General features: G+C 36.5%; 2 protein-coding genes and 1 non-coding gene across 6 annotated transcripts; 2 read left to right on the top strand and 1 right to left on the bottom strand.

Annotated features, from left to right (window-relative positions):
* Nucleotides 1-1,079: 1,079 nt before the first annotated feature.
* Nucleotides 1,080-1,152, top strand: TRNAA-AGC. Its single transcript has one exon. It is a non-coding gene; the product is annotated as a tRNA-Ala (tRNA).
* A 313-nt stretch (nucleotides 1,153-1,465) lies between these two features.
* On the bottom strand, nucleotides 1,466-5,930 carry LOC122053913 (protein N-lysine methyltransferase METTL21A-like). 2 transcript variants are annotated; one of them, XM_042615822.1, is made up of 8 exons: nucleotides 5,721-5,930; nucleotides 5,566-5,633; nucleotides 3,715-3,834; nucleotides 3,571-3,644; nucleotides 3,219-3,273; nucleotides 2,960-3,061; nucleotides 2,768-2,876; nucleotides 1,466-1,724 (listed from the first exon to the last, which is right to left on the bottom strand). In XM_042615822.1, the coding sequence occupies exons 1-8, from the start codon at nucleotides 5,891-5,893 to the stop codon at nucleotides 1,598-1,600; spliced, it is 828 nt and encodes a 275-aa protein (XP_042471756.1). In that variant the 5' UTR covers nucleotides 5,894-5,930; the 3' UTR covers nucleotides 1,466-1,597. The 2 variants fall into 2 exon arrangements, with proteins under 2 accessions (XP_042471756.1, XP_042471763.1); XM_042615829.1 differs by lacking the exon at nucleotides 1,466-1,724 and having other exon boundaries at nucleotides 2,768-2,877; nucleotides 5,721-5,927.
* A 109-nt stretch (nucleotides 5,931-6,039) lies between these two features.
* Nucleotides 6,040-10,543, top strand: LOC122053928 (tRNA(His) guanylyltransferase 2-like). Of its 3 annotated transcripts, none has more exons than XM_042615842.1 (8): nucleotides 6,040-6,998; nucleotides 7,084-7,204; nucleotides 8,086-8,217; nucleotides 8,619-8,663; nucleotides 8,862-9,031; nucleotides 9,127-9,212; nucleotides 9,615-9,722; nucleotides 9,973-10,543. In XM_042615842.1, exons 2-8 carry the CDS (start codon nucleotides 7,101-7,103, stop codon nucleotides 10,105-10,107), a joined length of 780 nt encoding a protein of 259 aa, XP_042471776.1. In that variant the 5' UTR covers nucleotides 6,040-6,998; nucleotides 7,084-7,100; the 3' UTR covers nucleotides 10,108-10,543. The 3 variants fall into 3 exon arrangements, with proteins under 3 accessions (XP_042471776.1, XP_042471769.1, XP_042471772.1); XM_042615835.1 differs by having other exon boundaries at nucleotides 6,049-6,938; nucleotides 7,112-7,204; XM_042615838.1 differs by having other exon boundaries at nucleotides 6,051-6,938.
* The last annotated feature ends 2,784 nt before the right edge of the window (nucleotides 10,544-13,327 follow it).

A 13,327-nucleotide genomic window follows, 5' to 3' on the forward strand; every position in this document is an offset into this window, starting at 1 on the left:
GAAACTTGGAACAAAGGTCTTGTGGACTTCTCCCAGCTAAGAAACAGATCCAATTAATATGAGATACTATGATATGCAATTCCATTCATAGCAAACACTAATTTGTTCCATAGCTTTATCAAAGTATGGTGAGTATCGATGTTGGGTTGAATTTGCATTTAGATAACTTCTAATAAACCAAAGATCCGATATGCATGGAGTATGCAATCAAATTTAAGTAGTCGATAACTGTTGTAACTATAAATTATTCAAATGTTTTACAAGGAAACCAAGGGACTGTACATTTTTTTCCATGCCTGCATTGGTGTAGAATCCCCTTCTTGGTATTGTATGCATTGGGTTGGTGCTCATCCTGGATGACAGCACAAACACTCTGCAAGTAAAGGAACTAACTAAACGTTTGAGAACAATCAGCAGTTCAAAATGTTCTCAAATGGTGAAATCAAAAAACAACAAAAGAGGATCTTTTTTTCTTTCACTAGTTCAGATGAATGGAAGGCAGGAAGCCTACTGGTTATGTTTGTGATATATAACTATAGTCCAAAGACACATCAAAGAAAGGGCTATCTGAACACTAAGTCGAAATCAACAAATATAAACAAGTTACGATCAGAAAACAAACAAAAGTTCAGTCTTGGTAAACATCTACGTTGATGATTCATTAGCTTTAAACGAACACGAAAAAGTTCGTACGGCAAGAAACAATGGCTATTGATGGTCAGATTAACTTCAGAGCAATTGTCCGCTGCCCGATCCATCAAAGCTCAGGGATTTTAGAAGAGCCCACGCCAAATCAAGAGCAGTAAGAACAAAAGAAGAAATAGCGGAGGGATGGACTCGACCTGTGTAGAAATATGAATTCTCGGAGAGCGAATCTGAGGCTGAAGAATTGATGGCCCAAGCCATTGTGGGTGTCGCAGTGCTTTCTGAGACAATCGCTGTGGTTTTATGGGTAGCATCTCCCTGAACGGGCTCTTGACCTAGCGATGTGAAGTGAGGAAGCAGAGAACAGAGAGAAGGAAACGACTGGGCAAGGAAAGAAAGAACATAATATTAATTCCATACGAATCTCTAACGTAGGGGATGTAGCTCAGATGGTAGAGCGCTCGCTTAGCATGCGAGAGGTACGGGGATCGATACTCCGCATCTCCATCCGTGTTTTTTAAAAAAATTTTACGTCCCCCTGTGAATAAAATGTGGTTGCTCACAGAGGATCTGTTTAAAATGTATTTCCAGACGAACTTTTAACAAAGGGGATGCAGCTCAGACGGTACAACGTTCGCTTAGCATAAGAGAGGTAGAGAGCTCGATATCCTGCATCTCCATCCATATATGGCTGTTTTTTCAAAATTTTTTAGGTTCCCCTGTGAATAAAATGTAGTTGCTCACAGAGGGCCAACTTTGAAGGAATCAATAAAGTTGATAATTGTACTTTACCAGTGCTATTTATTTGATAAAAATAAAATAAAACAAAAAAAATTAAACCATCATGAAATTCGAATATATTTTTAACATCGTAACAAACAAATCATTCAATTAAATATCAAACACGTAGCTCCTTGTTCACAATCAGATTGGGACATTTGCAGATCAGTCGTCAAGAAGATTGCATGGTTATCTCAAATATGACTCCTTCGAGGTTTGCGATAACCGATCTAGTACCTTGCACTTCACTGATCTGCATTCCATGCTTGAGAGCTTCATCGACAATCATCGCGTCCATACTGTTTAAAGGAGATGTGGAAGATACTTTCAGTTAGCATTTTGCTTGGGCATAGCCCATTGAGTGCTGATACTAAAAATATGGATCAGAACGTAAACTAGAAAAATATGATTTCCATCAATTAGTTTCAGCCATTGTATTAGAATATAATAAAATGCAACAGCTCTAAGTCTACACGATTGTGATGGGATAATATTGGAATGGCGAGGTTTAGAGCCAAGCTCATTTGAAAGAAGCTCTAGTATGGCCATATCAATGAAAAAACAGAATGAATGAAAGACTAAACCACCGAATTGAATTGCCTTCGTTTGATACATAATTTTGCTATTTACAAACTTCATCAAATCGGGTAACTACCTGAACTGCATCTCTGCTGGGATATTTGAATCTCCAAAGGAACAAAATAACATTAAAAGTTCAGCTACTTTACCACTTGTTCCTAGCATATTCTGTTTACTAATAGCATTTTATAACAAGTCTTAGATGAAGAATAATGGACTAATCAACAAAGTTTATGGGATTAACTGACTTATATCTACTGTCAATTTAAACTCAAGTGTTTTGCAACTGTGGTTGAAACAAAGTTAAAGACCCAATTCTCCTATGCAGACACCTTGTGGCATTTGGTATTAAAACAGATACCATCTTTAATCACATTGAATTGTTTGAAAAATGTTGTTCAGAAACTTTGGATCTTAATGGAGATTCGAAATCTTTACTGGAAGTTTATGAATCATGACATCCTATTTTAGTCTGAAAATTGGAGTTATGAGCTAATGAAGAGGAGACTAGACGATAAAATTGCTATTAAGTAGGGCTTAAGTATTTTGATCAATTGTTGGACCAAACAAAGCTAATAAGTTAGTTATCTTATTTGGATGGGTTGTAATATAATTGAAAGTAAATTCTCATTTCAGTAGTGTTAGGACAATGTTAAGAGAGTCCAAGCTGTAGATGAATACAAACAATAACAAACAAGGTTATGTCAGATGACTGAAAGGAATAAGCTTATGGCAACAGAATGCTGGAAAGTAATAAGCTTACTTCTTCGCTCGAGATACGTATGCAAGTATAAATTTGCACTTGCCACCCCTAAAAAGCAGAAGCTTCTCTACAGTACTGAAAAGAGGAGGGATGCTGGACTGTTGGAAGCTTTAGATAATGTCAAGGAAAGAAACATGACTTCTGAGTATGGAACAATTAAAATAAAAAATAATCCAGAAATATAAAAGATATAAATGTCAGCGCCAAGAACAAGATCAAATCCTGCAGGGTGCTCCTGCAAAATTTTGCTCAACTGGTCACTGTTTCCCCATTCTAATTTCAGAGCACTTAATCCTGCAAATAAAATGAGTCAAGCCACATTATTTCAAGTGCCTACTTAGCAACAAACATTACTCTTGCTAGAGAAATAATGTAGTTGAAAAGAATATATATACTTTTATCAGTTTTCAAGAAAAGAATATATTACTGTTAAAAAGCTAAGCTCCCTTACCAGCAGAACATGGATCATCTAATGATGACTGAAGTTCTATATTTTTCCTTATTATCTGAGACGAAAAAGGAAAACATCAGGACATAAAATCAAATAATAACTGGCCAAGGAATAAAGAAAGAAGTGCCACCTGACTAATTAAAGATATCCTTCTTTATTGCTTTATAGTACGTATTGATCAATTACTAACTTATCAAACTGCTATCACTTTCTTTGCAGTTGTCTAATCAAAATAAAGATTAACAGAACATCTTGATAGAAAATGTCTAATCAACGAAAAAATTGTAAAATGTAAAGTATTGAGGTTCCACCAAACCACAAAATGTACTAACAAGACGAGTTTGGACCTTGCCTCGAGAACTTCCACATTGTGGTCAGTTAGTACAATCTCATGGCAGAATCTACTGCATAAAATACCAGTGATTCCTGTTAAAGAAATGCATAATTAGTTCGCTAGTATTTCACAGAAGATAAAGGCAAACTGTTGCAAGCTTACCAACTCCAGATCCTAACTCTATAATTGAACATCCATGGAGCATTCCGGCATTCTCTGTAAGGTAATTGTTTAGCAAAACTGCACCAGGCCACACAACTTGTCCTGTAAGATCATAATCGGCTGCCAAAAAAATTGTTACAAACAAACAAAATCATTCTTCTCTCAAGCAGCACAATACTAAATAAATATGAAAGAAGACAACCAGTTTATAGGCAGACCGCAGACCCAGTTCAATATTAATACTAAAGTATAAATTTAAGTTGGGATTAACATAGCTTGTTGAAATAATAAGTGTATATTTCTTTATCTTTTTAATCAACTGAATACACATGAAACCTACTCAACTTTATCTACAGTTTGAAATTGGAAAAGATTAGCCCCAACTTTGAGAAACTACAAATCTAGAAACTACATGCTCATAAGGGAGGCGATCCAAATCCAACAAAACCACAACAAAACAAAAATGGTTATCAGTTTAATAGTTCAGTTTCAGTTTGAAATATAGTGAAAATTTACATTTAAGTTCAGTTTCATCTTGGGACAATGGCAAGCCAATGTGTCAACCCAAGCCAATCGAACTGATAAGAAATTATGAGGACATATGCAAATACATTTATCTGTCAAACCAAATGAATAAGATCAGCTAGGTTTCTGAAGCTTATCTGTTTTTCCATTTTTTTTGCTTTAGTTTAAAAATTTTCAGCTTTAAAATTTCAATTTGGTTTTGGATATCTTCCGTAGACCAATAAGCTGAACTGTGCTCGCCCCTATTTTCTTGTGCGTAACAAATCTATCCATCGGAGAAGTTCATGCTATCTTCACTACTATGCTTTCTAGTTCATATGGCCAAATGTACCCTTATGTAGATGAGTTGTACACGAAGTTAAATTAAGAGCTTAGTAATTATGCTCCATTTTCAGGAACATGAATAAATCTAGCACTAACACTTTGAATTGATATGTGAAAAGTATTAACACTTCTATCATGAAGTCGATACTCTGAATTGTTAAGTGACTTAATATTGCTGACTTGTTGTGCCAAGTAAGCAACCTAGTCAACGTTTAATTCAACCTTAAAAACTTGACCAGTCCCGGCACTAGGGGAGCCGCTAAGGTAGCGGATCTACCTTTTTAAAAACCTGACCAGTCGCCCCCAGGGCGTAGCGCAGACGGTGGGCGCATGGTATCTCTGGCGTAATGGCCAGGGGTCGATTCTCAGGAACTGACGACCTGGGGTTTACCCCGCCATGCGCCTATGGCCTGTGTACCTGCATGAACCTCCCTCCATATCCGTGGGGCCGTCACTAGGGGGGCCGCTAAGGTAGCGGATCTACCTTTTTTAAAAACCTGACCAGTCGAACCTCATGATATCCCACCAACCAAAGCAATTAAGGTTTTACTACGTTTACTTGGTGGGTATATTGACATGGAATTTAATGTCAAATTAGAATTTGACCTAATAGCAATTTAATAAGGTGCTAATTTGTTACACAACCGAAGTAGTGTCTATATAGTGAAAAATGTAAGTCGTGATAAATAATAAATGTATATGATGTATGTGAATTAGAAGTTAAATTGTAAAGTAGACGATCTAAAAGTTGAACCAACCTAGAACCATAATTCTAGTATTGACATTTGATTATAGTATGTTGATTAAGGGTGCAATTGGTGAAGCTAAACCGAGTCTTGATCTTGTAATGGTATGCCAAAATTAACAGTATTACTTTGTCTTGATTTTACTCGATTCTTGTAGGCTTTAAGATTATCAATGAACAACTCGTGATTCACCGCCCAAAATCATAATCAAATGGGATAACAAAAGAAAAGAAAAGAAAAGAAAAGCGGAACATACTGGAAGCGGAGCGAAGACATAGTAGGCGGAGGGAATGACGCCCGAAAGTGAAGGTCGTGAGCTCGTAGCTAAACCAGAGCCAGAAAACAGGGTTTATGAGTAACCAAGCAGAAATAAAAAGATGAAGAAAGAGACATGTGTGGAAGGAACAATACTCGCGGTTGACGAAGATGGAATCACCCAAGCAGATCGTGTCGTCATCGCTTTCCTCCATCGCGCAAATCGCGTGGCAAACCCTGCTGCTGTCCGTCGCCGCTGCACTCCAGCACAGCTGGCGCTTCAACCTGCAACGAAAAAGCAATAGGGGAAGAAAGACTGCGAAGCCCATGTAGTAATCGACTGGGCCGAGAAGCCCGCACCGATTGTTCTAACTTTTCACTTTGCCCAAAATAGTTTCATAAATAGCAATCCAGTTATTTGTCCTCTTTCAAAAAGGCTCCACTTTTTTTTTTTTTTTTTTTTTTGGCAAAACCTTATCCTCCAATGAACTCCCCAACATATCAACGTCAGGTTCGCCGGCAGCCAGAGACACCGAATCGCACAGAGGTGGAGCTATGAGAGAGACAGAGAACACCGCGTCGCGGTCGCTGTCGAGGAATACACTATCGCAAGTCATCCACTCTCGTAGCTGTCAACTTCTCCAGCCGCCATAGACGTCAGATCTCGCAGAGGTGGAACCATGAGCGTGAAGGAGGACAGAATGCCGCGAACATTGCTGGAGAATCCGCTCTTTCGAGCTCGCGCAGAAGCGGAACCGTCTCGCGTGATGGAGAACAGTGTGCCGCGGACATTGCTGCTGAACCCGCTCGTTCGAGCTTACCGAGGAGGATACCTCGCAATTCAATGTCCTCATCGTTGTCATCTTCGATGACCCGGAAGCGGAGCACGGGGTGGACGAATCACGAATAGGAGACAATCGGCGCCGGGCATCGAAGAGGGAGACGTTAGGGCTTTTTTTGGAAAGTTCATGTAGTTGGTAGGGACGATCTCAGTAATTTTAACAAATGAGAGGTTTATGATATAGTTCATCTGTGGGGATTTCCGGAAAATGGGCATTGCCGAAAATTAGCAGCGAATTCTGCCTTGTTTAAAACTCACACTCTCTCTCATGTTTCTTTTTCCCACTGCAGCCGCCTGCGTCCTCCCCTCTCCCTCTCTCCTGAATTTTCGCCACAGGGCTTCACGGCGCCCCGTCCTTCATCGTCGACGCCTCGTCCTTAGCAATCTCTGTCTCCGGCGACTCCGTCCGCGAGACCTTCCTTTCTCCGCTGGATCTGTCGCTGCCGCCAGTCGCCCTAGCTGCTGCTCTTAACCTAAATTCCGTCCGATTATCTGTCGCACATGCAGCAACAGAGAAGATCTGAACCCATCGGGTGAGCAGAACAGGGCATTTTTTTCTCACGCACATCAGATGCCCGGTGAAAGTTCACATCGTACTACCATATAGATTTTATATTTTTTAGTTTGTTTTATTTAATCTATTTGAACTAATTTATTCTTCCGCAAGATATGCTGTAGGCTCTAAGTTTGTTTGAATGGCTAATAGCAAGTACGAGTATGTGAAGAAGTTTGAAGCTGACGACAGATTGCCTCCTTCCAATTGGATTGTTGTCAGAATTGATGGTTGTCATTTTCACAGGTTAGAAGATTTCCTTGACCTAGAAGAAGAACGTGAAGATCAAAGAGAAACTCTGGTCGATTATCATGTTGCAAAATTTAATTGTCATATCATGGCATGAATGAAAAGATGAGTTAAAGATAGTAAAACAGTATGTGCTCTATAATCACACTAAGCATTCTTTGTCTTGTAAAATAGATTGCATTCCTTAGTACATTTAGGGCAATCACTACGTGAAGCTATCAGCAACATGAAGAATCTGTATGCACACCCTTGCTGACTAGAAAATTTTTAAAATGAAACATCCAAGGTCAGAATTTGATTGATGATAATCTTCATAGAAAGAGTGAAGATGATAAGCTTTATGACAAAAATGTCAGTAGCTTTCCTAAGTCATCATCCTATGGCTTTTAAAAATTGTATTAACTTTTCATGTTTATATCATGCTTTACTCCTTTTTTGCTTGACATTGAATAGTGTACTTTGATTTCATCAGTTGGTTTGATTTATGGGATCTTACGTCTCTTATTAACTCTTTCACTTGAACTAGTAGGGTTTTCTTCTTGTTTAAAATTTGAGCACAATATATTTAATTAAGAGGTAATTTTTCAAAATTCAGAAGTCAATTGTAAACTCCACTATGTTCCTTTCCACTTGTCAAACATCGATAATCTGATACACCATATGTTCTCTAGCTTTTAGTTTTTTGGTGGAACAAAGTTCCTTTTTTTGGAAGTCATTTTTTGTCTTTGATTTTCTTCTGGAGAATTACTGTCATACTACTAAATCACATTTAGTGCCATGGATAATACAAACACTCAATTAGGTAGTGAGACTTCTCATTTTATTCCTCCATTCTATTTTTCTATCACATATCAGATATGTTTTTCTCTCTCTGATAGGTTTTCTGCAGAACATGCATTTGAAAAGCCCAATGATGAGAATGCCTTAAACTTAATGAATGTGTGTGCTGTTTCGATGCTAGAACAATTTCCAGAAATTGTGTTCGCTTATGGTGTCAGTGATGAATACAGGTACTAATCTTTTAATCTACTATTGATCCCAAATGCTTGGGTTGTACTTTTTAAATTGACAGAGGGGGGGGGGGGTTGCTACAATGGAAAGGGAGATCTGTGTTTTAGGGTTTTAATATCCCATGTAACTTTGAAAAAGTCACATCTCGAAAAGAGAAAACTATATTATGAAGTAAAAAAATAAATACATAATAATTTTCTGACCCAATGTGATACAAGTAATGTCCATACAAATTTGCATACCAATTTGAATGAAACTGTATAGTAGACAATCATTTGCAATCTTATCAGCTATTTTACAATATATGAATCAAACATCTAAGGTGGTGACAATCTTATAAGAAGACTTAAATAGGTTGAGTATGCTTCTACTGAATCATCTGATATTTACTTTTTTGCAGTTTTATATGGAGGGAAAACACTCAATTTTACCAAAGACGAGCAAGGTAGATCCTTTCTGCCTTTTGTTTTTATGAATAGGCATATTTTTATATATGCAAATGGTGCATGAAACTCTAGATTGTTATGTTTATCCTATATCTGATCTTATTCCATGTTCCATAATTAAAAAATTTGCCTGAATTAGAATGATAAATATGATGTTGATGATTCACTGACTGTTTGCTTTGATTAAAATAATACAGCAAATTGCTTTCACACTGTGTATCCTATTTCACATCTATGTATGTGATGAAATGGAAGGAATTCTTTCCCCACAAGGAGCTGAAAGGACCCCCATATTTTGATGGACGAGTTGTATGTTACCCAAGAGCAAAAATGATCAGAGACTATCTGGCATGGAGGCAGGTTGACTGTAAGTGCACAGATAAAGAATCAGAAAATTTTGTTGATATTTCTCCAGCAATCAAAACATACCAAGATCAGGTTGACGTTGACTTTGTTTTGCAGGTCACATCAACAATCAATACAATACATGTTTTTGGATGTTGGTTAAGTCAGGAAAGACACAAAAGGAAGCACAAGAATATCTCAAGGTATGGCAAACCACCCTTTAACTTGTTTATTTTTATAAAGAGTTCCCTTTCATCCTAAATGCAATGGATTAATATTTCTGTTGAATACTGAAATAAAATTTTCTGAAAAATTATCTCATCAAGTTGAATTCTCTTAAAATATGGTTCTGGTGATTGCTTGTCCTTCTGGTAGAGAAAATAATGAAATATCAAATGCAGCAAAGAATTATTATTCTCTTGCAGATTTTTTCTCTAATTTTCTGAATACAACATAGCATAGGGTAGTTATTTTAATTATTTGTTTTTTCATACAATTTTATGGGCATCCCTTCTCCTAGTTCATATGTTTAGTTATATTTGAGCCTTTTACTGCATCTGTACTTTCCTGATGTTTCTCTATGCTCAAAATTTATCATGCTACAGGGCACGCAAGCAAAAGATAAGAATGAGCTGCTTTTTCAACAGTTCAATATTAATTATGATAAGCTACCTCAAATGTTCCGAAAAGGATCTTGTATTTATAGAGAAAAGGTAAACTAATCATTTCTTTGCGTCTTATTCCCGTTCATAGCAAAATTATTTTACGTGGTTCACTTTTTCTTTAAAATAGTTTGCATAGAGTTGATTTATAAATGTGGAATGTTGTTTTGGCTTCCTTTGCTTTTGTTAAACTAAGAAAGCAAACCAAAACATTTCAATACTACAATGATCACTTTGGTACTAGGCTTTTCATTTTCATCCATTATCTTTGCTGATATTTACCTGTTCAATGTAATTGTAGGTGGAAGAAATAGTGAAGGAAGATGGCAATGCCAATGGCGTCACGAGAACTCGAAACAAAGTGGTTCTGGGGCACATGGACATTATAGGCCCCAATTTTTGGATCCAACACCCTTATATTCTCCAAGAGGATTAGTGCTAAAAAAATTAACAGAATTGAACCTGCAAGACATTTTTATGACCAATTTGTTTGGTATGCATCATGATTTTAAGGAGTAGCTGAATGCTGCTCTGCAGTTTAGACGGATTTGATGCAGATCAAGTGGTTGCATATCAGTTGAAAAAAGAATTTATAGTTGATCCATTCAAATCTGTTCAGATTAAAGAGATTTAAAATCCTAAGGTACCCCTTTTGGTTATTTAAAATTTGTAATTGTCTGCAGATTAGCTTGCTTATTTAAAATCTGCCAGATTAGCTTATCACGTTTGAGAAGTTGTAGATTGTTTATTTGTTCTTTGCAGGATAGCGTTTTCCATACTTTTTAGCCTGCTGCTTTGCTTACTATAAAAAATGTTTGTTGATTAAACATGGAGACTTTCCAATTCATTTATATATTATATTTGAAAGAATAGATCTTACGTTCATGCATTGGCGTGCCTTACTCATACAGTTTTGTTCGAAATTATACTCTCAAAATATAATTTTGTGCCACATATATATCTATTAACTTTTGTTTCTCATATGTAGATATCATCATAGTGACATTTTTTTTATATATAGATCACACGGTGTGTGATTATGCGCGTGCAGGATATCAGAGTATTTATTTATTTATTTTTAAAAAATTAACATTTCTTCCAATATAAATTTTAAATACATTTATTATATCCCATAAATGTATTATTATATTCTGTAGATATTTAAATTTTTTTATTTTTAAATTTTCTTTTAATTAAACATTATAATTCAATTGGAAAATGTGAATTTTAAAATTAAAATCTTAAAAAGTTTTAAACTTGGAAATTATAATCCAATTGGGAACTGCAAATCTTAGGGGTAGAGAGTTAAAAAATAAAAAATAAAAACTAAAAACTAAAGATTGATATGTGGCGTGTACAGTCATGCATAATTGGGTTATACTGTTGAAGGAAAAAAAATTTAATATTTTACTTTTGGAGTTCATACTTCCAATTAAGATTATAGTGTTCGGTTCAAATAAAAATAAAAAATAAAAAAAATTTAGATGTTTATGGGGTATAATAATATGTCTACATGGTATAGTAATATATTTAAAATTTACATTCAAAGAAATATTGATTTTTAAAAATAAAAAAAATAAAAATTAAAAATAAAATAACATGCTAATATCTTGCGCGTTTGCGCGTGCACAGTTATTCACTATGTGATGTGCATGGTATCAGTATTATATATATATACATACAATAGTGTTATACTGCACGACTTATAATGCGTGATTGTGCATGACTTATAATGCGTGATTGTGCACGACTTCTGCGTTGGCACTTCATGATGTGGATGTGGCCTTTCTTCTGCGTTGTTTTGTTTGCTAACCAACACATTTAATTTGTGTTTCTTTTTTTTTTTTTTTCTATTTCTCACCTCACACATTTTGACTTTTTCATTATTTTTGCTTTTTTGTTTTTTTTTCCACAGAGCACACTTTCATCATCGCCTCCAAAGTCGATCGCTCTGCAAAAGCGAAAACTAGGGCAACCTTATTGCGCTGTTGCGCCGTCGTCCTCGCCATGTGCCCTTGTTCCTCGCGCAACAAACCTTCGATGAGAAGCTTCCAGACCCTACCTCGTGCAACCTCCAAACCCTATTTCGCCGTCGCGACGCCGTACTTGCCGCTCCGGTGTTCCTCGCTCTCAGATCCTCGTGCGGCCACGAAGCTTCCAGATCGCCCTCTTCAGTACCACCCCATTGTTCTCACTGCCGACCTCTCACCGCAGCCCCTCTCTGTGAGACTCCTTGTTTAGCAGTTATGTGGTTCGAGGCAGTAGATGCAGCATGGGAAGCTGCAAACGTAGGAAAGACGCACGACCTTCGCCCTCCCTGGTTGCAATGACAATCATCATCCATATTTTAAAATAAAATTCTCGGTCGCAGTGCTTCATTCTCGGATCTCTTTTCTTTATGTAAATGAGTACATAAACTAAATTAAGGGCATCGACAAAATATTGCACGAGATGTTGTCTTTATTGCTTGATCTAACCATTTTCATTTAGCAGCTTATGCTTGCCTACGAAGTCTTGTTCATATACTTGATAATTGGAAAGGTAGACATGGGTTGCCTACTATCTTTTTGCACTCGAGTTCAATATTTTCTTCCCATTTTATCATCATGATCTTCTTTTGTTATTAGTTATTTATTTCTAGTGATTCGTTGTTTTGCTTATTGATTGGTTGAGGGCCATAACCCATCAATTACTTGGCATATAAAAGTCTCCATGATGATGTTGATAGGAGACAGAATGGTCCAAGATCAAGTAGCAATTACTTATTGCAATGTATGTTCAAGAAATAAACGGAGAATTAAATAAAAATAAACATTATCTATGGAATGTCACACACTCAAACATCTTTCCTTCAATTTGAGATTAACATGATACAATTAGCAATAAAGGAGGCAATTCGACTTTTTTTTTACATTTTTTTTCTACTTCTTTCTACACATGGGATAGCTCAATGTTAATTGAGATTCATACAATTGCAACCTAAATCTTTGGCTATTAACCATCTAACTGCAATCCATTACAAATTACATCAGCAAGGAGGCAAAATTACCTTCCAACTATGAAAAACGAAACAAACAGACATTAGAAATCGACTGGTTCGATCACTTCACAGCTATGGAATCGGACGACATCAACAAGCAAGACTTTCTGATCACTTCACAACTATGGAATTGGACGACATCGACAAGCAAGACTTTAAGATGTGCATTCGTCTGTGATCTGAACATTGAATCACAAAACACTTTAATGATCATAATTTGGATGCTCCATCTTTAAGTCCAAAGAAGCTTGCTCTGGAACAATAATGTAGAACAGCTAATGGCAGACCAATTAATCAAAAGGAAAAGGAAGAGGAATGCATACATCTATCGAGCCTTCGCAAGGGATTGGGCTGATCGACTAGAGACACCATGCAAGAGCTTAACAAATCCTAGAAAGCTTAGTTTCCCATATGTGTGACTTACCCAATCATGTAGAACAGCATGAATAGGTACAGAGGGGCTGAAACCAAGTTCCTGTAAATAAAACGAGAGATGCTTCAATTAGCATGCATCCTGCAAAGATTAACATCAGAGGTATTAAAACCTTTAAAAACATAAATAATTACTACATTGCAGTATTTATGACATAAACACCGATATGGCATCACACAACCT

The sequence above is a fragment of the Zingiber officinale genome, chromosome 1B (genome assembly GCF_018446385.1).
Source record: "Zingiber officinale cultivar Zhangliang chromosome 1B, Zo_v1.1, whole genome shotgun sequence".
NCBI classification, from domain to species: domain Eukaryota; kingdom Viridiplantae; phylum Streptophyta; class Magnoliopsida; order Zingiberales; family Zingiberaceae; genus Zingiber; species Zingiber officinale.

Bases quoted from the DNA above. Each gene is read 5' to 3' on its own strand.
- LOC122053928 (XM_042615835.1), top strand. From the start codon at position 6,907: ATGCAGCAACAGAGAAGATCTGAACCCATCGG. The intron at 8,218-8,618 runs GTACTAATCTTT...ACTTTTTTGCAG, and splicing joins GGTGTCAGTGATGAATACAG to TTTTATATGGAGGGAAAACA. The intron at 9,032-9,126 runs GTAAGTGCACAG...TTTGTTTTGCAG, and splicing joins GGCATGGAGGCAGGTTGACT to GTCACATCAACAATCAATAC.
- LOC122053913 (XM_042615822.1), bottom strand. From the start codon at position 5,893: ATGGGCTTCGCAGTCTTTCTTCCCCTATTGCTTTTTCGTTGCAGGTTG. The intron at 2,877-2,959 runs ATATCTTTTATA...ACATTATCTAAA, and splicing joins TGTTCTTGGCGCTGACATTT to GCTTCCAACAGTCCAGCATC. The intron at 1,725-2,767 runs GTAAGCTTATTA...TCCTTTAAACAG, and splicing joins TACGTATCTCGAGCGAAGAA to TATGGACGCGATGATTGTCG.